Raw genomic sequence first — 18,359 nt, forward strand, 5'->3', positions numbered from 1 at the left:
ATAGCTGTCTGTAGCATTAGGACTGACAACATGAACAAACTAAAGTGTGCCAACCAAGCTAACAGCAGTTTGAACGGGGTATCTCGGTGACGACTACAGAACTACGAGTGCGATAATTTGTAATAAAGATTGACAACTAACCCGTACCGGTACTTGTGCTAGAGCGGGGTGGTGGATAAGTGCCGCTGTTTGGTGGATTGTGGCCGCGGCCGCAGCACTCTGCGTCAGATCAGGATAAGCCGCTAAGGGATGCGGCGCCCATGCCTCTGGTGCGCTGGGGAAAAACGTAGCTGTTCCTAACTCTTCTGCAAGTGGAGGGAGAAAGATAGGCACACGTGATATCAATGCTAGACTGGAATAACGTGATTCATGAACAAACCGGGACCACAAGGAAATAAACTGCAAAACAGGCTCATTTTTGGGTTGTTGGGATCATTTTGCTTCATTTCTTTTTTTCTGATTTATTTTGATATCAAGTAAGATTTTATAAATTTTCAAAGCAATCAAGAATATAGAAGAATAATTTAGTCTTTAGCAAATGAGTTACCTCCCTTTTCATGATAATCAAGTTTTGCTGTGACAAGCAGGTTTTGCAGTATGAGATAGCCCCTTAACCATCAGTGTTTGTGTGATTTCTATAGTAACACATTGTGACTATGGAAACAGAAACAATTCTGTTCATTTAACCTGCCCCTTCATGTCAATGGACTTGCCCTTACAGCCCAAAAGGTTAGTCCATTATAAGAACTGAAGGGTAAACAGATTGAAATGTTGAGAGCTATGTGACAGGTCAGTCTGCGAGCCAACTTGTGCCGGGGTGTGCCTGTATATTGTAAGTTGGTCAAAAATTCAAAGGCCATGCAATTTTAAAATTCATCATTTTAAAGGAGTTTCTATAGATAAAATAATTGTATTGCACATTATCTATTGAACTTATTCGTTTTTGTTTTGTTTTTTTTAACATCATATACTTAATTATAAAAAAAAGTTCAGTCAAATTTATGTTTTTTTTTTTTTTTTTTAAACTTGATTTATAGAAACACAAATATATATCATCTCAGGCAGATTAATGCCAATCACCAAATTTAATCACGCGGGTCAAATAATCCAAGGTCAAGGTCGTTGGCTAGAGGTCAGAGTTAAAAGGAATCAGAGAACAGGGTGAAAAGGTCTACCGGGCCTGTATAGATACTCCCAAGAAGCATTGAACCATGCAAATGTATGAGAAGCATTACACTGCTGGAAATAAACCCAGTGATTTTATACGGTCTATTGGTGCAGGTTTTTAGCATAAGATGTTGGTGCAAGTTGCTACAACAATGGTAGGGTTATTCATAGTATAGAAGTTTTAACAAAGCACCGGTTTCCAAAGTCAAGGGCCTTTAAGGCTGCTTGGATGACATGGGGTCAAAGTTCATAGGTCGCTGATCTGTTTCACCAGGTTCTCTGATTGTTCGTTTCTGAGTCTACATCAAAAAACGTTAAAAAAGAAAACATTTTCATAACGAAGGTCGTAACTACAAATAACAAGGACTAAGGATTAACTTATTAGTGTCTTCTGATACAAAGACATTACAGAAAATTATACATGATTCCAGAACTACGACTTTTAAACATGTATACAGGTCTACAAATGCACAACACAAATTAACATTCATGTATTGTACTGATTCAGAGGTCTCCATCAATAAATACCTCCCCTTGACTGGCCAAAATGTCATCACCTGCAATTCTCCAGGAAACTTATTCTTTTGCAGGAGTGAAAACAATAGCCAAATATTCATTTGGTGTATACATACATCTATTTAAGATCTCTATTTTATTTCTTTTTCCATTTAAATCTTTGACAGAACAATATTTTGTTCTGATCCTGCCATCCATAGTGCTCGACACTCACTCCTTTGTCACACAACACAAAAACAGCACAACATCTCTGTGGAACCCATGTGATATAGTGAATCTATCACTGACATGTTCTTTTTGTTATTATAAATTACATTATTTTGAAACTTACAAACAAAACAGTTTCAGCATCTGAGATTACTGAAACCAAGCATTAAAATTTTAAGAAATATTTTGTAGTTTTTCTTGATCTAAAGTGAGGTGACACAGTAACGCTCCGAGACAAAGCTGGAGAATCAAGAGAAAACATTGTAAAACCTTGCTCTGCTGAAAATTTTTGGAAATGATAAAATGTCACAACTAATGACTACGTTACCGAAAGAAATTGAATTTTTGAAATGAAGTTTTATTAGTGATGAATAATTTTTGTTAAATTAAATGCGTTCTTTAAATTATCAAGTCATCAAAGATATTTTATTCTCCAGCTTCATTTTGTTTTCTGTCAAATCGCTTGTCTCACATCTAAGATGTGGCACCTACTTGCTAAGGTTATTTGTCCTACAAGGAAAAGAATGGAGTCTTGATGTTAGAATGTACCCTACTTAACATGGCACAAATGTTATAATACAAGTTAAGGCATCAGAGAAACGTTTGTCTTGAATGTTGAACAGTGTGGAGACATAAAGCTTTAACAAAACACAGATTAGAATTAATTTCTAAGGAAAAGGATGCTTAAAAACGTAAATCTTGACAATCAAAATGAATATTAAAGTATTTGCAGTCATATTTATGAAACAAAATATATAATACTGGTGTCAAAGTGATGTATGTATATTTGAAAAGCTGATGAAGGTTTAAATATAAGTGTATATAAAACAAGAGATAATAGCTAATGAAAACCAAACTTTGACGAGTGATCAGATTATATCCCAGTGGTTAGTGCTGTGTTGATAATGTTAACTGTGTTCTGTGTTATATATAACTCATTGCGTCTCTAAAAATTTGACTCAGAATGTGATATGGGAACAGTTTGGTTTTTGGTAACTGCAATTGATAGGTTTTGGCTACAATTTTGCCTTGAAAAAGTGTGGAAAAAATGATGAAGAGATTTGTGAGCTTTGATTCTCATAAAAGGTTGTGAAAATATGGCACTTTAAAATGAGCGTGACACAAAAACTCTGAGTAACAGAAAGGTTTCTGAATGAATTGAGAAAAGTTTGATTGACGTATGCAATTGTGTGGCTAAAGATCGCCGTAAGGACCAGAAAAGGTTACTACAGAAACTTACGTCCTGTGATTGGGTGAATCAGTGTCGGGTGGGTGGCCGCTGGCTGTGGACTCTGTTGTTTAGGTTTGGTGACTTTGGTGTTGCTCTTCGCAAACTCTAACCTCAATAACTGTGGAAGGTCGGGATCAAATCGGACACCCTTGAAAAAAAAATAGTATAAGACATTTGATTTAAAAGTTCAAGCATATGTCCAAATACGAAAAGATGACAAAAAAAATTAATATTGCAAATGACTTACACATTAATAAGTACCAGTAATATAAAATTATTAAAGTGAGATAACTCAATTTAACTATGGGAAATGATGTTATTTATAAAATGGAGAATTATAAAATGGAGATCACATTCAATTAATCAAGGGGAGATAATTTCATCAGGGGAGATAACTCACCTGTAAGTCAGCCTTAGCTGCTTCTGCAGCTTTCCTTGTGTTGAATGTTACAAATCCGACAGGCTATAAAAGTACAATTAAAAGTCACTCATGGGTATTGATAAATTGATTGTCAGGATCTAGGTAATAAATTTTAATGTTTACATTTTTTTTTCACAATACAAATTGATTTACATTAATATACATTCAATACAGCATTGATTTTTCTTTTCCCCCCCCCCCCCACACATTTTCAAATAAATGAAATTTATATCAATGGTAAAATGTAACAGTTCAGCAACAAAACAACAAATGATTTAGTATACAATATTATCAACACAAGACAACTTGACAACTTTAACCATTACCAAGGGCAGACAACTGTAATTAACTCAGACAGAGCAAGTCAACATCACAATGAATTAAAACAGTATACACATGTAATGTATTGTAAGGAAAATGAAAAACAGACAAATCTGAATATCTAAAACATTTCACAGACATATTCCTGAAAAATTGTTATTTACATTTTAATCTTTTCTAAAAATTATCGCCAATTTATTTTTAAGGGTATAAGACGAAATATATGAGAAGTTAATTATTACAGAACTGACAAATTTATCAAATCAAATATGATGGAAGACGATAATGAGGGAGCTTGTGATAGATGACACGAGGAGAAGTTTATAGAACAGGAAATAGAATTGTTAGTTATTCAAATCACATCTAATTTAAATCTACTCAATCATCCTACAGAGATTATCTATCAAACTAAAATACTGCCGATGTCGCGCCTCAATAAAAACAATATCTTGGTTCCTCAATGTCACGCCTCAGTGAAAACAATATCCTAGTTTTTAACGCACTCACCCCTGAAATTTGATAATGAACTCTTCTAAGCCTTGTTTCTGGTAAGTCTATATGTGTTTTCGGGGATGAATGAGCTGATGTCTTGTGTTAGAAAACTAATAATAATTCTTTTCTCTGACGTATTTGTTAGTTATTAGCTTCAATATTTAACACTACAACTTTCTTCATTAATAGCTAACGGTAATGTTAAGTGTCTCTCCAGGGATAAATACTAATTGATTGTCTTAATTGAATCTTTGAGATCTGCCATCTAACACCACAGACGATTGATGGTGTTAAATGAGGGCCCCTCATCGGAATCTCCTCGGGAACACATTCGTCTGATTTAATGTAGCTAAATTAACCTCAAGGCAGTCTTTGTTTAAATCATACAATCATGGATTATCGGATTCATTCAAGCGTAGAATTATATAATGAGATACAAAAAATTAACTGACTATGAAACATTTCATTCAAGCGTAGAATTATGCAATGAGATACAAAAAATTAACTGACTATGAAACGTTTTTCCTGTTCCTAGTTTTCTCCTTCTTTCACTGTTTTATCAATTACAGAATGTAGCCGATCAATACTTCAATTAGATACTTTTTTTTTCAAATTATAAATATCTTAACTAAGTTTTGTTAGTTAGTTAAGTTTACTTTTTCCGTAACATAATTCACAGTACATTCTCAGATTAAAACACAATTGTCTTTTAGACAGAATTTGATTTGTAAATGCTGAATATTTAGAAATTAATGCTACCTTTTATAAGCTAAGCAATCTACAGATACATGTTACACACATAATGACAACTTTAATTAAACTCCTAATGACACAGTACCCTAATTGGACCATTCCACAGTGGTTTCTGTTGTCAATTTCATTTGATGAGCTTACCACTTTTTTCTACTGTAGTTAAAATGATTACAATCATCTTTTTATCTTTACTAATTAGCTTGTGTCTCCCACACAAACTCAAGTTTTATCTTGTAGATTTCACACAGCTTTACTGATGAAAACAAGCCTTTCCTAAGACAATGACCAAATCAGACCAGTATAACAAATCCACCTCATACAAAATAGGGACATTTTATCATCTCTCTTCACCACAAACAACAAGAACAACATAAAACTGCTGTATGATAACTGAAATGAGGAATGCATGATGACAATCAACCTCAGACAAATATGGAATGATCACATGACCTGATCACATGACCTGATAGACAAATAAGGAATATCCATGACCTGATAGGCAAATAAGGAATGATCACATGACCTGTTAAACAAACAAGGAATGATCACAATCGACCTCAGACAAATAAGGAATGATCACATGACCTGATAGACAAATAAGGAATGATCACATGACCTGATAGACAAATAAGGAATTATCACATGACCTGACAGACAAATAAGGAATTATCACATGACCTGATAGAAAGACAGACAAATAAAGAATGATCACATGACCTCAGACAAATAAAGAATGATCACTGGACAACATAATCTGATACAAATACATTTCAGCTGTTATAATGTACAAAATTTGTGATAACAAGATCATTACTTGTATAAATATATTTTTTTCAGATCTATAATTGATCCAGCTCTTAATTATAAAATAAACCGAAAAGTCCTTAATGCACAATGATAACAGATTTGAAACAAGACACTAGCGACATATATGTAGCACATAAATGATGATGTCAGCACACACACAACCAAATACGATGACATAATTCTGTTAGAAATCAACATTAGTGCCGGGTGATGGTGAACTGCGTACTTACAGAAGTGTTTTTGCCATTTTTATTGGTGACCTTCAGTAACGAGTTCTCGTAACCCTGAAACAGTAACAGGAGTGAAACACAACGTGCAGTGAACGTTTAGTCTGACATGGCCAGAATTACACAATGTGAATGTTAATGGTTAGTTCCATCTACGAGGCCATTCCTAGGCTTCTAGAAGGCTGTCAATATCTACATGCAAATTCTCCAAATACCATCACAAGTCTCAATAATACACACAAATGCTTCAACGGGATAAATCTATTAATTTTAAATTATCCTTTCTTTCCCTCCATGCTTTTCCTCTCCCAAATCTAGATGATCAAGATGAAAGATGACTTGACCAAAATATACACGAATCAGTTTTCAATGTAAACTTTGCTGCGAGATTTTCCTATAATAAATCATCACTAAGTAAGCATTGTTATGTGTTTTGAATCGACTTGTGATAAAACTGGATATGGTAAGTAACAAATATATAAACAGTGATGTTAGCAACAAACAATGGTGAGTTGCCATGACGACGACCTGGTGAGAAACAACCATACATGAACCGATGGCCTTGTCTCCAAGCAAAGTGGCATTCACATTGCCATGGCAACTGGATCCGCTAGTTTCGTGAAAGTGCTGTCAAAGGTAGGAAATTAAGCCATATTGGTTGCTATGGCGATGACACTTACATTACTTACGGCATTATTTTTGCCAGGTTTTCCCATCACCTTTAACAAAGCATTTTCGTAACCCTGGAAACGAATAAGACTTCCACCAATCAGAATTAAGTACATATAAACCGCACACCCGTACTCAGCATGTGCCTTTGTATCTACTCTAATTAATTAATTACTTAATTAATACCACATACACTAAAAGCAACAAAGAGAAGATAACCCAACCATAACCTTAAGCAGCTTGTAAGTACAATCAATGTTAATGCATAAACCATTTATTTTAATGCAAATTGTTTTGGTAATGTTCAATAATTGATAAGAAAATAGAAGATATTTCATTCATAAAGAATAAAGCGTGAAAGGAACAGATTTACTGTGGTATATGTGGGAGTTACTCCCCCTGGATAGTAAATCTGGTGCAAGGCTTGTCTGTTCACAGTACTGGCAGGATTACAATGTGCTTTTTCAGACAAGGAAAGCAATCAATTATAAATAATCGCTAAAATAATTATATGAAATTTTATTTCATTACTGTTCCTCCAAGAAATTCTCATCAATGTATACTTCAATAAATGTGTTCAATTATCTCTAATTTACAAACCTCAGAAATAAAGTGAACTATTCTAGTTACATTTTACACATAATATATACATTCTCCTAATTACAATTGGTCGGTAAAAAGGGGGAAAGCAAGAATTAAACTAAAAGGCGATGAAGGAAAAAAAACAGGGGGAGATAATCAACAATAAGCAGTCAATCAGTAAATCAATGCAATAAGGGGAGGTAACCAGGGAACTAACAAGGAAACTAAAATGGTTATTCGATGAAGTGCATTTGAATCATTCAAGTTTTTTTGGGTTTTGAAATCATGCAAATACATGTTAGCATTTAAGTAAAAATAAACGTCCCAGTAATATGTGATAGTCTGGCGTAAGGACAAAATTTGATCCTCCTGAAGAAAGGGTACCAGTATACTTTGAAAAATTTAACAAAAACAAAAAAGACAAAATTGTATACACGTCGAAGCATCTGTGGGAAAAATAGTGCTCTGGTAGAATAAATTTGTAGCAACCTTGGAGTAAAAAACTATCAATTCCAGTCAGCATATTCTATACCTAGAACCCATAAACGGTCTGAATTATGCATCATCGTATTGATTTTGTTCTTCCTGAAGTGAATTCCCAAACATACACTTCTAGTATATGAGGGAGTTTTACCATTTAAATACAACTAGATTAACAACATAATGCTTCATTTGAAAAACAGAAGCTGAAATAAAGTAGTCTATTTTTTCATTGATTTCTAATTGCTTTATTGATTTCGCTTTTTCTTATTATCAATAAAATACAGTAATTTTACAATTTAAAACTAGTTTTGGATGACAAATTATTCTTTATTTCATATAAAACATACAATTTTGTGAAAATATCACATCCTCTCCCGCAATCTAAATCATTTCTTAAATTGGACTAATTTTTGTGATGTTTCCTTTTAAAGATAATTTTTTCAAACTTCAAGATTTATTAAACAAAAACCCTGGATGAGGAAACAATAATCTATAATATAGTACTCTGGTTTATAACAATACAAAGAGGAACTATTCAAATTTAATTAACACAATTTTAATAGATCACAATTGTCTAGATTGATCTAGCTGTTAATCTCTATACATGCTTAAAGAATAATTTTGGTATTGACTTTCAACAAATGGAAAAGACATCATTAGACTCTGTCAAATCATATTGAAACTCCAGGAATAATCGTAAAGATAAAATGTTCTTAAATAACCAATTTTACACACAAGTGGAAATGTCAGCTGATAGAGCTATATGTTTGATCCGACTCCATGGTAGAGACTCGCATCCCAAACATCCGAGGTTGATGTCTGACTTAGAACGTTAATTAGACAAATGAGTGATTGGTTCGGAGCTCGCTTCCTAATTAGGGTGAGATGTATCTATCGTCTATTTTAGGAATAAATAGATGATTTCTCTCTACTCTGGCAACCTTTCTCCCCTTACTGGTATAATAGCTTGCTCCTGACAAATAAATGTTTAAGTTCATCATTATAGTTATCAAGGGGATTTCAGGTTGTTAACCCTGGGATACTGGAATGTATATAAATGTTCTTTAGGCAAAGAGAAAATCTATTATGTTCAGGAAATAAAGCAAAGCCTTAAGAGACTGAAAAACCTAAACAACCCCACTTTATCAGCTACTGTACTTCAGATAATCAAGGATCTTTGTTTTTCTTTTATCTCATTCCAACAGTACAACTCAGAGCCAAGCATTAATCAGTGTCTTATCAATGCTTGCAGGAGAGCATGAAGTAAAGCATTATCACGAGGCAGATCTACCATGACCAGTCGACACAAAGGTTCATGGTTAGTTGTTCCAAATTTTGTCTTTGAAAGTTTTTCTTCAAAAGTGTTTGGTGAAAAATTTGACAAGGTCAAAAAAATGATAGATAAATATTTAAGTTCTGTTTTCTTTTAAGAGAGTATTTAGCAACGTACATGATGATAGCAACTGTATTGTAAAAGGTTCGGAGTCCCTTCTCAAATTCCACTATTACCATAACGTATAACTTCCCCAAACCAACGCGAGAGTTTTAAAAAAATCAACAATTTGATGATATAGATATCACTCAATAATCTAGATATTTAACAAAAAATCACAATGAAACAGAACATTTAAACACGAAGATTTTTTCTAATATAATATTTTTATCACATTTTAAAAGTACATCCTTATGCTAAACATGCAAAATTTTAACAAAATAAATCTACAGAATTGAGATGTTTATTAGTTTCAGGAAAGAGCCCCGATTTGTTGTAAGAAGATAGGACACCCACATTGTATCGTGATCCCTATCTACAGTACTGTGAGTTTTCCTTATCATTCCGTAGATGATACTTTATCATGTACCACTGCTAAGAAGAGTCCCTGGACAAGATTCAGAGAAGTCTGTACAATTATCTTAATTAGACATTAATTACAGAGTACCGCACACTTTCTAAAATAAATTCCCCATTTCAATGCACAACTGCTATAAACTATAAAGGTTCCATTTCTGAATTTTTAAGAATTCTTTCAATTCCAATTTTTATAATAATGGAAACATTTTATAATTCTCTTTTATTAAACCTGATAAAATCATATGAAAATTCATCAAACATAATTCCTTCCTATTAGAGAGAGAAGCGGGTTCTAAAAATTTCTAAAAATAAATTTTTAAAAACAACCTTGAGATGAGATTCTTACAAATGTATACTAAAATCTAATTTTGTGATGTATTTATATTTTTGCAGTAAATATGTTGATAGAGAGTTAGACTGAATTGCTGTGTCGGTGGTTTTTTGATTTTCTGACGTAAGTATTCCAGTGTAACAGAACCTACTCAGGATTGCCATATGGCTGAACTTACCACATATGTTTTCTTATCGCTCAAATTAATCACGGATCAGGACGCTTCTACACTCAGGATACACAGACAGGAGACACATGTAATTAAACATAATGATTTCTCCCTCCAACACCACCCCCCCTCCACATGTAGCCCCCTCCCCCATGCAGCCCCACCCCCCCATCTCCCATCCCCACACTCTCAACAACAGCATCTTCCCACCCTTTCCTGGATTAGTATCTTTCACAAAGGCACTATAATTATTGACCTATATTTAAATCTTTGGTTTAAAAAATTATGACTAAAACTTTCAAATTCAGGGGAGATAATCAAGTATTAAAAATTTTCAATGAAGAGTTTCTTCTCGGGAAACAGGACCTCAGATGACGACAGTTACCATTTTGAGAATGTGTTCTCAAGAATGTCCATCTTCATTGAAACTAGTACTGGGTGTACTTAGGAAATGATATTTTCAATGCATCAAACATACGATTTTGGAAAATTTGAATAATTCAATAAGCCTATCAATATCTCTGGTTACTTTTGTTTGAAGACCCAAAATATTTAACCATACCTCATATGTCCTAAACAGTAGATATAGTTCTCTGGGTTTAGCGTCCATTGGAAGACCACTAACAAATAATGTCCGCACCTAAAACAAAAAAACAGTGTAATTAAATTAACAATCTTTGATAAAATACATAATATACCTGACTTAGTAGTATTTGGTTAAGATAAATTTTACAACACAATTATATTCAAATTATCATTTTTCTTTTCATAAATTTGAAATAGAAAGATTAAGTTTATTTTTTTTATATAAATCTCAACAATCCACTCATCTTTGAAACATTAATTTTTTTAATTTTGTTATTAATAAATTCAAAAGTATTCATTTTAAAATTATTTTTTGTTGATTGAGATATCTTTTGATTTAAGTATACCATAAAAATAACTAAATATGACCTCGTTTCATGGTACTGTACAGCGGACAAAACTTGAGTTTTTGAGAGCATATGAAAGCTAACTGTGATACAATATTAACTGACATATAACGCAATATTAAGGTACACGATCACTGCAATAACAATTCTTCCAGTCAAACACCTCAAACCCACGATATTTACAAACAATTCTTCTTTAGAAAATCAATGTTAATTTGATATCAATCACAGTCACCTGAAAGCTTTCTTCTAAGACAGTCAAAAGCACCAAGTTAAACATTGACATGAACTAAGGCATTAAATCTTACTAAAACACTCTGCATAACACTTTCATCAAACTCGACTTGCGTTGTAGGGTATTTATTACAAACATCAGCACCGACGCATTAATCAATGTCACAAAGAAGCTTTCCTTAAAGACACATCACACTAACAAGCAGTACATTAGCTTAACCAAATGAAACATGAAACAACCAAGTCGGCATAAAACTGTCTTTTGCTTACCAAAATGCTATGGCGATCCGTTTATTCTATAAGAAAGTTACATAAAGTTCCTGTAGCTGTAACCAAATATTTTGGTTAATTGAGCGATAAACCTTCCAATAAGATACAAATAGATTGTTCTCTCTCCTTACGGTGAATATTCCATAACACTTCTCAGAAACTGATATAAACTCAGGTAGGATTATACAAACAAATCAGACACAATGAAATATAATCTTTCATAATTTGTTGACCTCTACCGTAACTAATATAATTTTAGGCAAAGCCTATCTGAGAGCGCAGCAGTTAATCCATTCTTTCGTTTTTTTTTTTTTAAATGTGTAACTAAATAGAAAAATATGCCAGGTAAATAAAGGATTTCCAACGGTGAAAGAGAATTCTCCCCTGATCCTTCAGTCTTATCAATATTGACATGTGTTGTTTTTATAGCTTATTGGATGCGCTGAATAACTGTACTGCTAGAAACCATTAATAGAATTATTCATTAATAGAATCATAGCTTTGGTGAATTACTGGCATTGAGTTTATAACAAGAAAAACAATATTGAACATAAAATAATTCTACTTTCACTTTCTGCAAAAATACGCGACTCAGATAAGATTCAGGACAAAATGTAATTGTTAGATTCAGGTAAGAATAAATTGGAAGGTTTATCTTTCACTATTGTTTTCATTTTGAATTTTTCCAACCGTTACTTGTTTGTAATCACGCAAGAGTGTGATTTTGTAATCACGGGAGAGTATGACTTTGGATACTGTCTTGCGCGATGCTGGATTTTGTGTTGACTTCCTGTTTCCGGTTTTTGAGAAAGTTTTCCAACTCTACAAATATTGGATGATTTACATAGAATAACGTTACCGAGACACCTCTATCACAAGAGTTCGCTGAAGGCCCGTTCGCTGCCCTCTCTATTATGATAAAGAATCATGAACTATAAACATTCTATAAGTCATTTTGATACGGTTAACTTTGCTGTAGTATCAACACTAGATAATTATTCAGAGCCTTTCATAACTTAATCACAATTTCCAAACCTATTAAGCCTAATGCAAAACATCTAACGAAAATATTTCTATGATCTAGATTTTTGCATCTTGATTTCCTGATGTCTACCTTAACACAACACCATCTAAGAATATCCTCCTAAGAATTCTACCCTAATTCCATCACAACATGATTTCCTGGCCATTACTGTACTTCCTACTCATTTTCTGATATTTACATAATCATACATAATTATTTCTTCCTCATCTGTCAAAATGGCATCATTACAACACATTCTGTTATGTTGTGATCATGTTTTTCTGATATTTACCGTATTTTGTACCTATCACCAATGTCTGATATTTACTGTAATTTGTATGTATCACCATTGTCTGATATTTACTGTAATTTGTATGTATCACCATTGTCGGATATTAACCGTATTTTGTACCTATCACCAATGTCTGATATTTACCGTATTTTGTACCTATCACCATTCTCTGGTATTTACCATAACACCAGTACTCCCTTGATTACTTTGCCTCTATACTTCCTCCATTTGACCAATATAACACAGATCTTCATCCTTCCTTGTTCAATTACTTCCAAATTTGATTTACAACAACAACAAAATCCCACCTAGACGATTACCAGCGTTTGTTCTGGTACATAAAACGTTGTGTGGGGGAAAGACAAAAGAAATTATTCTATTACTGGCAGCCCGACTAATTTGGTAAGAGCTCATTTTACTGGTAATAATGTGTATAGTGGGGATGGAGGATATACAACACTTTTATACATTGTATAACATACAACATGGTCAGAGGTCAGTGGTGGCGTAGTGGATAGTGCTCCTTCATGACAGCGGGGTTCAAATAACCACAATGAACACGGAAAGTAATGAGTATAACAGTATTTCACACCAGAGAGGAAATGCAGAATAATTCAATATAAAATCAATTTCTTGGGACTTGTCCTATACAATTGAAAACCATGCAGAAAAGAAAAAATAAAGAATTATGATCAGGTATTATCCCTGCTAATGGTATATAATATAATAAATTACATTCAGTAATACTTCATATCAGTATAATATCAAAATATACATAACTTTTAACTTTTTTTTTATTAAAACAGACGTGTTGATGTGAAATTTCATCCATCAGTGACATTTGTGTATAATGTGAATACATGTTTTAGTACAAGGAAGATCTATAGGTTACACTGATGGTTAGATATAAACAGCTCCCTCATCGCCATCGCACCAAACATTGTATCAAATTTAAACATCCCTCAGTTTACAATACTTTTTACAATTGATTTTTGGCACAGTTTTCTTCCTTGGTGTAAAACAATCATTTTTTTCACAATGATTTAGAATATATTCAAGGTTTAAGCCGTGCGAAATTGTTACCGAGGGAATTTTCATCCATTTTTCAAAACCAGATTACGATACCTATAAGGCTCTCGAGAGTAAGTCAAGCCCGGCATATCCGCTTCAAAATTTTCTTCTTTCATTCTAATGCTGTTTGAAAATCCCTGAGCAATAGGGCAGTCATAAAAAATAAGTAATAATAAAAAAATATACAATATCCTGTTGCACACAAAAGTTTTATGAAGAAAAATATACATGTAAGAAGTCCCATAAGTATCCTCAAATCCAGCAAGTCACAAACATAGATTTTTATCCAATCAGAAATGAGGTTTGAACTTGGTTCTCAGCGGACTAATGATGTTGCCGAGTAACATGTTTGAGGTAAGACTGACTCAGTAAATCGTCTTCACAAGATTGGAACGACTAATACATGTCTATCACATTGTATTATACATCTCACAAGGACTGTAACAGTCTCTAAACATAGTGAACTTTTTATAGGTATGACCTGGTTTTTATTGTCAGTTTTTTATATTAATGATTCATTCAAGGACAATGTGGACTGTATGTATATATATGGCTGGTATTTTCCAGGAGACTGGTGCATTTGTAATAACTGTCTCGTTTTGATGTGAACTCAGAGTAACATCATAGTGCTGCCTCCCTGAACCATATTGCCAAAGACGAGTTAGCAGCAAACCTCACTCAGTCACAACACAAATAACGACGACAGGAAACTGCATGACTCTCAATCTCTGTGAGGAGCATTCATCAGAAAAACAAAAAGAGTCCGACATATCTGGCCTGGATTGTTTTAGTTTTTTTTTTTTTTTTTTTGGGGGGGGGGGGGATGTTAAAATTGATATTATTGGTTTATAAACAGTACTACAATATTGCCTCTATGTGACTTTTGATATTTTAACTTGATCTACTGTCCTTAGAGGGTCCCCAAGGAGTACTTTACCGTGGTAAACTGGCTGTTACTATTGTCAGGGATTATCTAACATTGTAAAATAATCGTAAGTAGGTGTAAATAGGACACTGAAAGTTTTTATATTGATCAATAGACAAAGCCAAGATAAACTTTATAACGTCTTAAATCCAGGGGATTAAATTACAGACACATATATATATATATAATCGTAAATATCTGTTATCAAAAACCTTTAAAGATAAAAAGTCTACCACCTGTAAAAAGCCTTTAATACATTTGTCAACAAGTAGCCATTTTATATCACAATAGCGATTAGAGAACAAACTAGAAATAAAATTTAGAAGACTTTCCAGCTACTTATAAATAACAAACTGTTTGTTTCCAAGGGCTTTTCTTCACAGTTATAGAATGGAATAATATAACTATTGTCCCTGTAACAGTACAGAAAGGTAAGGATGTTTATTAAAACCAGATATGAATACAAGGAAACATTTTGAAAATACTTTTGAAAACATATTTGGAATACAAACAGGAATTGAACTTCAATTGAAGCTACCTTGATTGTTGTAATTAACAGTCAATCTTTAATTGGCTTGTCTGGTCCTGTTTGTGCCTACTTCAGAATCTAAAAATAGCACGAGCCACTTTCACAACAAAACATACGAGCCAACGATGGACAATGTCTTTAAACAGACAAACATTAACTAAATGGTAAAGACATCTCTTTGAAAGAGGGGATCAAAATATAATAAATGATGGTTGACGATTTCGTTTGTTGTTGTGTAAACTTCCACCAGTTACCATGACCAGTGTTCCTCTGTGACTTTACAATTGGGCTCAAGGGAGCATTCTGTTGGCCATTTGTGGTATTTAATTTAAAAATTCATAAACTGTTGGCAATCAGAGGAGCAATATAATGAATTGACTCCTTCAAGACTCATATAATAGTACCTATTTATCTATCTGATCTCGGCCAATATGTTATCATACAGTGTATAATAATCCATACATCTGGTCACGATCGCCCAGACAATGGCACAACCACCGAAAATCTTATCACCAGTTTATCTCAATTCTTAACAAATGAAGACAAAACTGGATTACCATGTGATAAAGTGTGATTACCGTGTATATCTCTGCATAGAAAAAGTTTAGAATTCAGGTAAACAATAAAGTCTATGTGTATTCAGACCTTCTCACACATGTCTATCATCTTTATAGGAAGAAAGGAATTTTACAAGGTTAACCTTATACGTATGCTAGACACCAACTTCGCTAGCCAAGGGTATCTAGTCCGATTCTCTTCCTGGGGAATCCTTCCTAGAGAATTGGACTAAATACCCTTGGCTAGCGAAGTTGGGTAGACACAGGACAAAGCTCAATAATAGGTAAAGTGATGGGGCGAGAATCATAGGGGCCGTGTCAGGGAGTAATAGGGAGGGGCACCTGCTCTAGATAATGGGTAAATTAACTCATTGGTCACAACTCGAACCTATAAGACAATTCACCAAAACTGTCTTTCTTAGCCTGCTTGACACATAAGGATTGTGGAAATAGAAGTTAACTGAGGAACAAAGCTGGGGGGAAAGTTAAGGGCTGTTACAAGGGTTAGAAATGGAACAGGTGAGGAAAGATAGATTAAAGGGTAAAAGGGGTGGGAAGGAAGAAGTGTTAGAAAGGGAAAGAGGAGCAGGTAGGGATAGGAAGGACAGAAAGAAGAAAAGAGGGATGAATGAGAAAAAGGGTAGGAAGGTAGAAGTGTGGGTTAGATAAAATGGGAAAGAGGGGCAGTTAGGTATGAGAGGGATGTAAAGAGGGACAGTTAGGGACAAGGGGGATGTAGGGACGAATGAGGACAGCGGTATAGGAAGGGTTGAAGGGAAGCTTTCGTTTTTTATCCAAATCCATACTGAGTTGTCCTTATATCACTGTATATGATCCAGTATCCTGGTAGTGATGTACTGGTCATTAAACCATTCAATAGCGCCACACAACCAGTGGTCAATGACTACTCCAGCCACCAATAGCACTACAGACCATTGACCACACCTGAAAGACATTGACCGGTCAATAATTACAGGTGGATCTGATAGTGACTAGTGCCCCAACAATATGACATGTTTGATGATGACTGTTCCATAACCATAATCAATAAAACAGGGATAAACTGGTGACAATTTATGGACATTGGCTATCCACTTAAAGGGACGAATGTCTATCATAATTGTACAAGGACATGGTGATGGACAAAGTGGTCAACAAATAACAAACCATTACTGTTGAAGAAATGCTGCCAAATAAGTTAGACACACTATGTTCATTATGCTCGGGTAAAGGTACCTGCTGAAGGACAAAATACTCGGGAATGTCAATTAAATTTCTCCAAAACAACATTGGTATTTTTTTCAAAGTTTGTCATTTTTAATTTCATTATTTTTCAATTATTCAATATGTGTAAACTATCAGCTTGGGTTAGGTAAAACATTTTTAGGTAATTAATTGATAACAGCATTAATTATAAGTTGACTATCTCCACAGCAGTATAGGACCCTAGTGATATAGGTAGGTTTACATTAAAGCTGTCTTTACATAGATTGTCCAAATATTTCAATTTCTAAGTAAACACATACCTGTACAATATCCAGTTAATAGTACAGTATTCAAATATTTCGTGTGAAAAGGAAATAAATACATTATGACTAAATGCACTATATATAGGTTCAAAATGATTAACGTCGAAATGGGAATCATAAATTGAAAAGTCGGCTATACCTTTCACAGGTAGCATGCCTATGTAAGCCCTTTATATGGGCCATAATGGAAAATGTAAATTTGAAAGTGACTTGGTACATAAAAGTTTATATACACTGTGTGTTTAGATGCGAGGAGAACACATGGATATAGTCAGTCACACATGTCCCCAGAACACCTGTTTCCTCGTTACAGGTGAATGTGTGTATACATGTTTAACTGTCCTCGCTTGCATGACATCTCTGCGATGTTGAATATTCATGGCTGCATGGCTGCAGTATGTTGAGTCTTTGTGATCCGATGTAACACGCCATCTTGGCCTTGTGGCTTGCTACATTGACCCTAACATGTTGTACATGTCATGGAAAATTCACGCTGTATTAGACATGCAAACAAACCTCAAAAGGTTGAATTCATTAAAATATGTTCATCTCGATCAAAATATGAACTCATTCTTATCCTTCATGTAAAAGAGAATGACAATCATACATTCATATATCCCTTTGGTAAATTATCTATTTGATAAAATCTTGTATGAAATAATTAACTAATTCAAACAACAGCTTGCCTGTTTTGAATCCCCCTTCAGGAAGCTACACAACATCAAGGCCAGTGATCATCATTGCAGAGTTTCTTCCCTTGGGTGACCA

At 33.9% G+C, this 18,359-nt stretch overlaps 1 protein-coding gene across 10 annotated transcripts in view; it reads right to left on the reverse strand.

The window, feature by feature from the left end:
• The window catches only part of LOC138306090 (RNA-binding protein, mRNA-processing factor 2a-like), a 138,255-nt gene that overhangs the window by 19,000 nt on the left and 100,896 nt on the right, over positions 1 to 18,359 (reverse strand). For 5 of the 10 annotated variants that reach the window (XM_069246450.1, XM_069246442.1, XM_069246446.1 and 2 more), the window contains exons 2-6: positions 10,791 to 10,868; positions 6,823 to 6,885; positions 3,522 to 3,584; positions 3,131 to 3,269; positions 142 to 305 (exon numbers count right to left, since the gene is read on the reverse strand). In XM_069246450.1, coding sequence (XP_069102551.1) covers positions 142 to 305; positions 3,131 to 3,269; positions 3,522 to 3,584; positions 6,823 to 6,885; positions 10,791 to 10,868 — 507 coding nt within the window. Of the gene's footprint in view, positions 1 to 141; positions 306 to 3,130; positions 3,270 to 3,521; positions 3,585 to 6,145; positions 6,200 to 6,822; positions 6,886 to 10,790; positions 10,869 to 18,359 lie in introns of all 10 variants that reach the window. The other 5 variants (XM_069246444.1, XM_069246449.1, XM_069246443.1 and 2 more) reach the window with 3 other exon arrangements.

The sequence above is a fragment of the Argopecten irradians genome, chromosome 13 (assembly GCF_041381155.1).
Source record: "Argopecten irradians isolate NY chromosome 13, Ai_NY, whole genome shotgun sequence".
In the NCBI taxonomy this organism is placed as follows: Eukaryota; Metazoa; Mollusca; class Bivalvia; order Pectinida; family Pectinidae; genus Argopecten; species Argopecten irradians.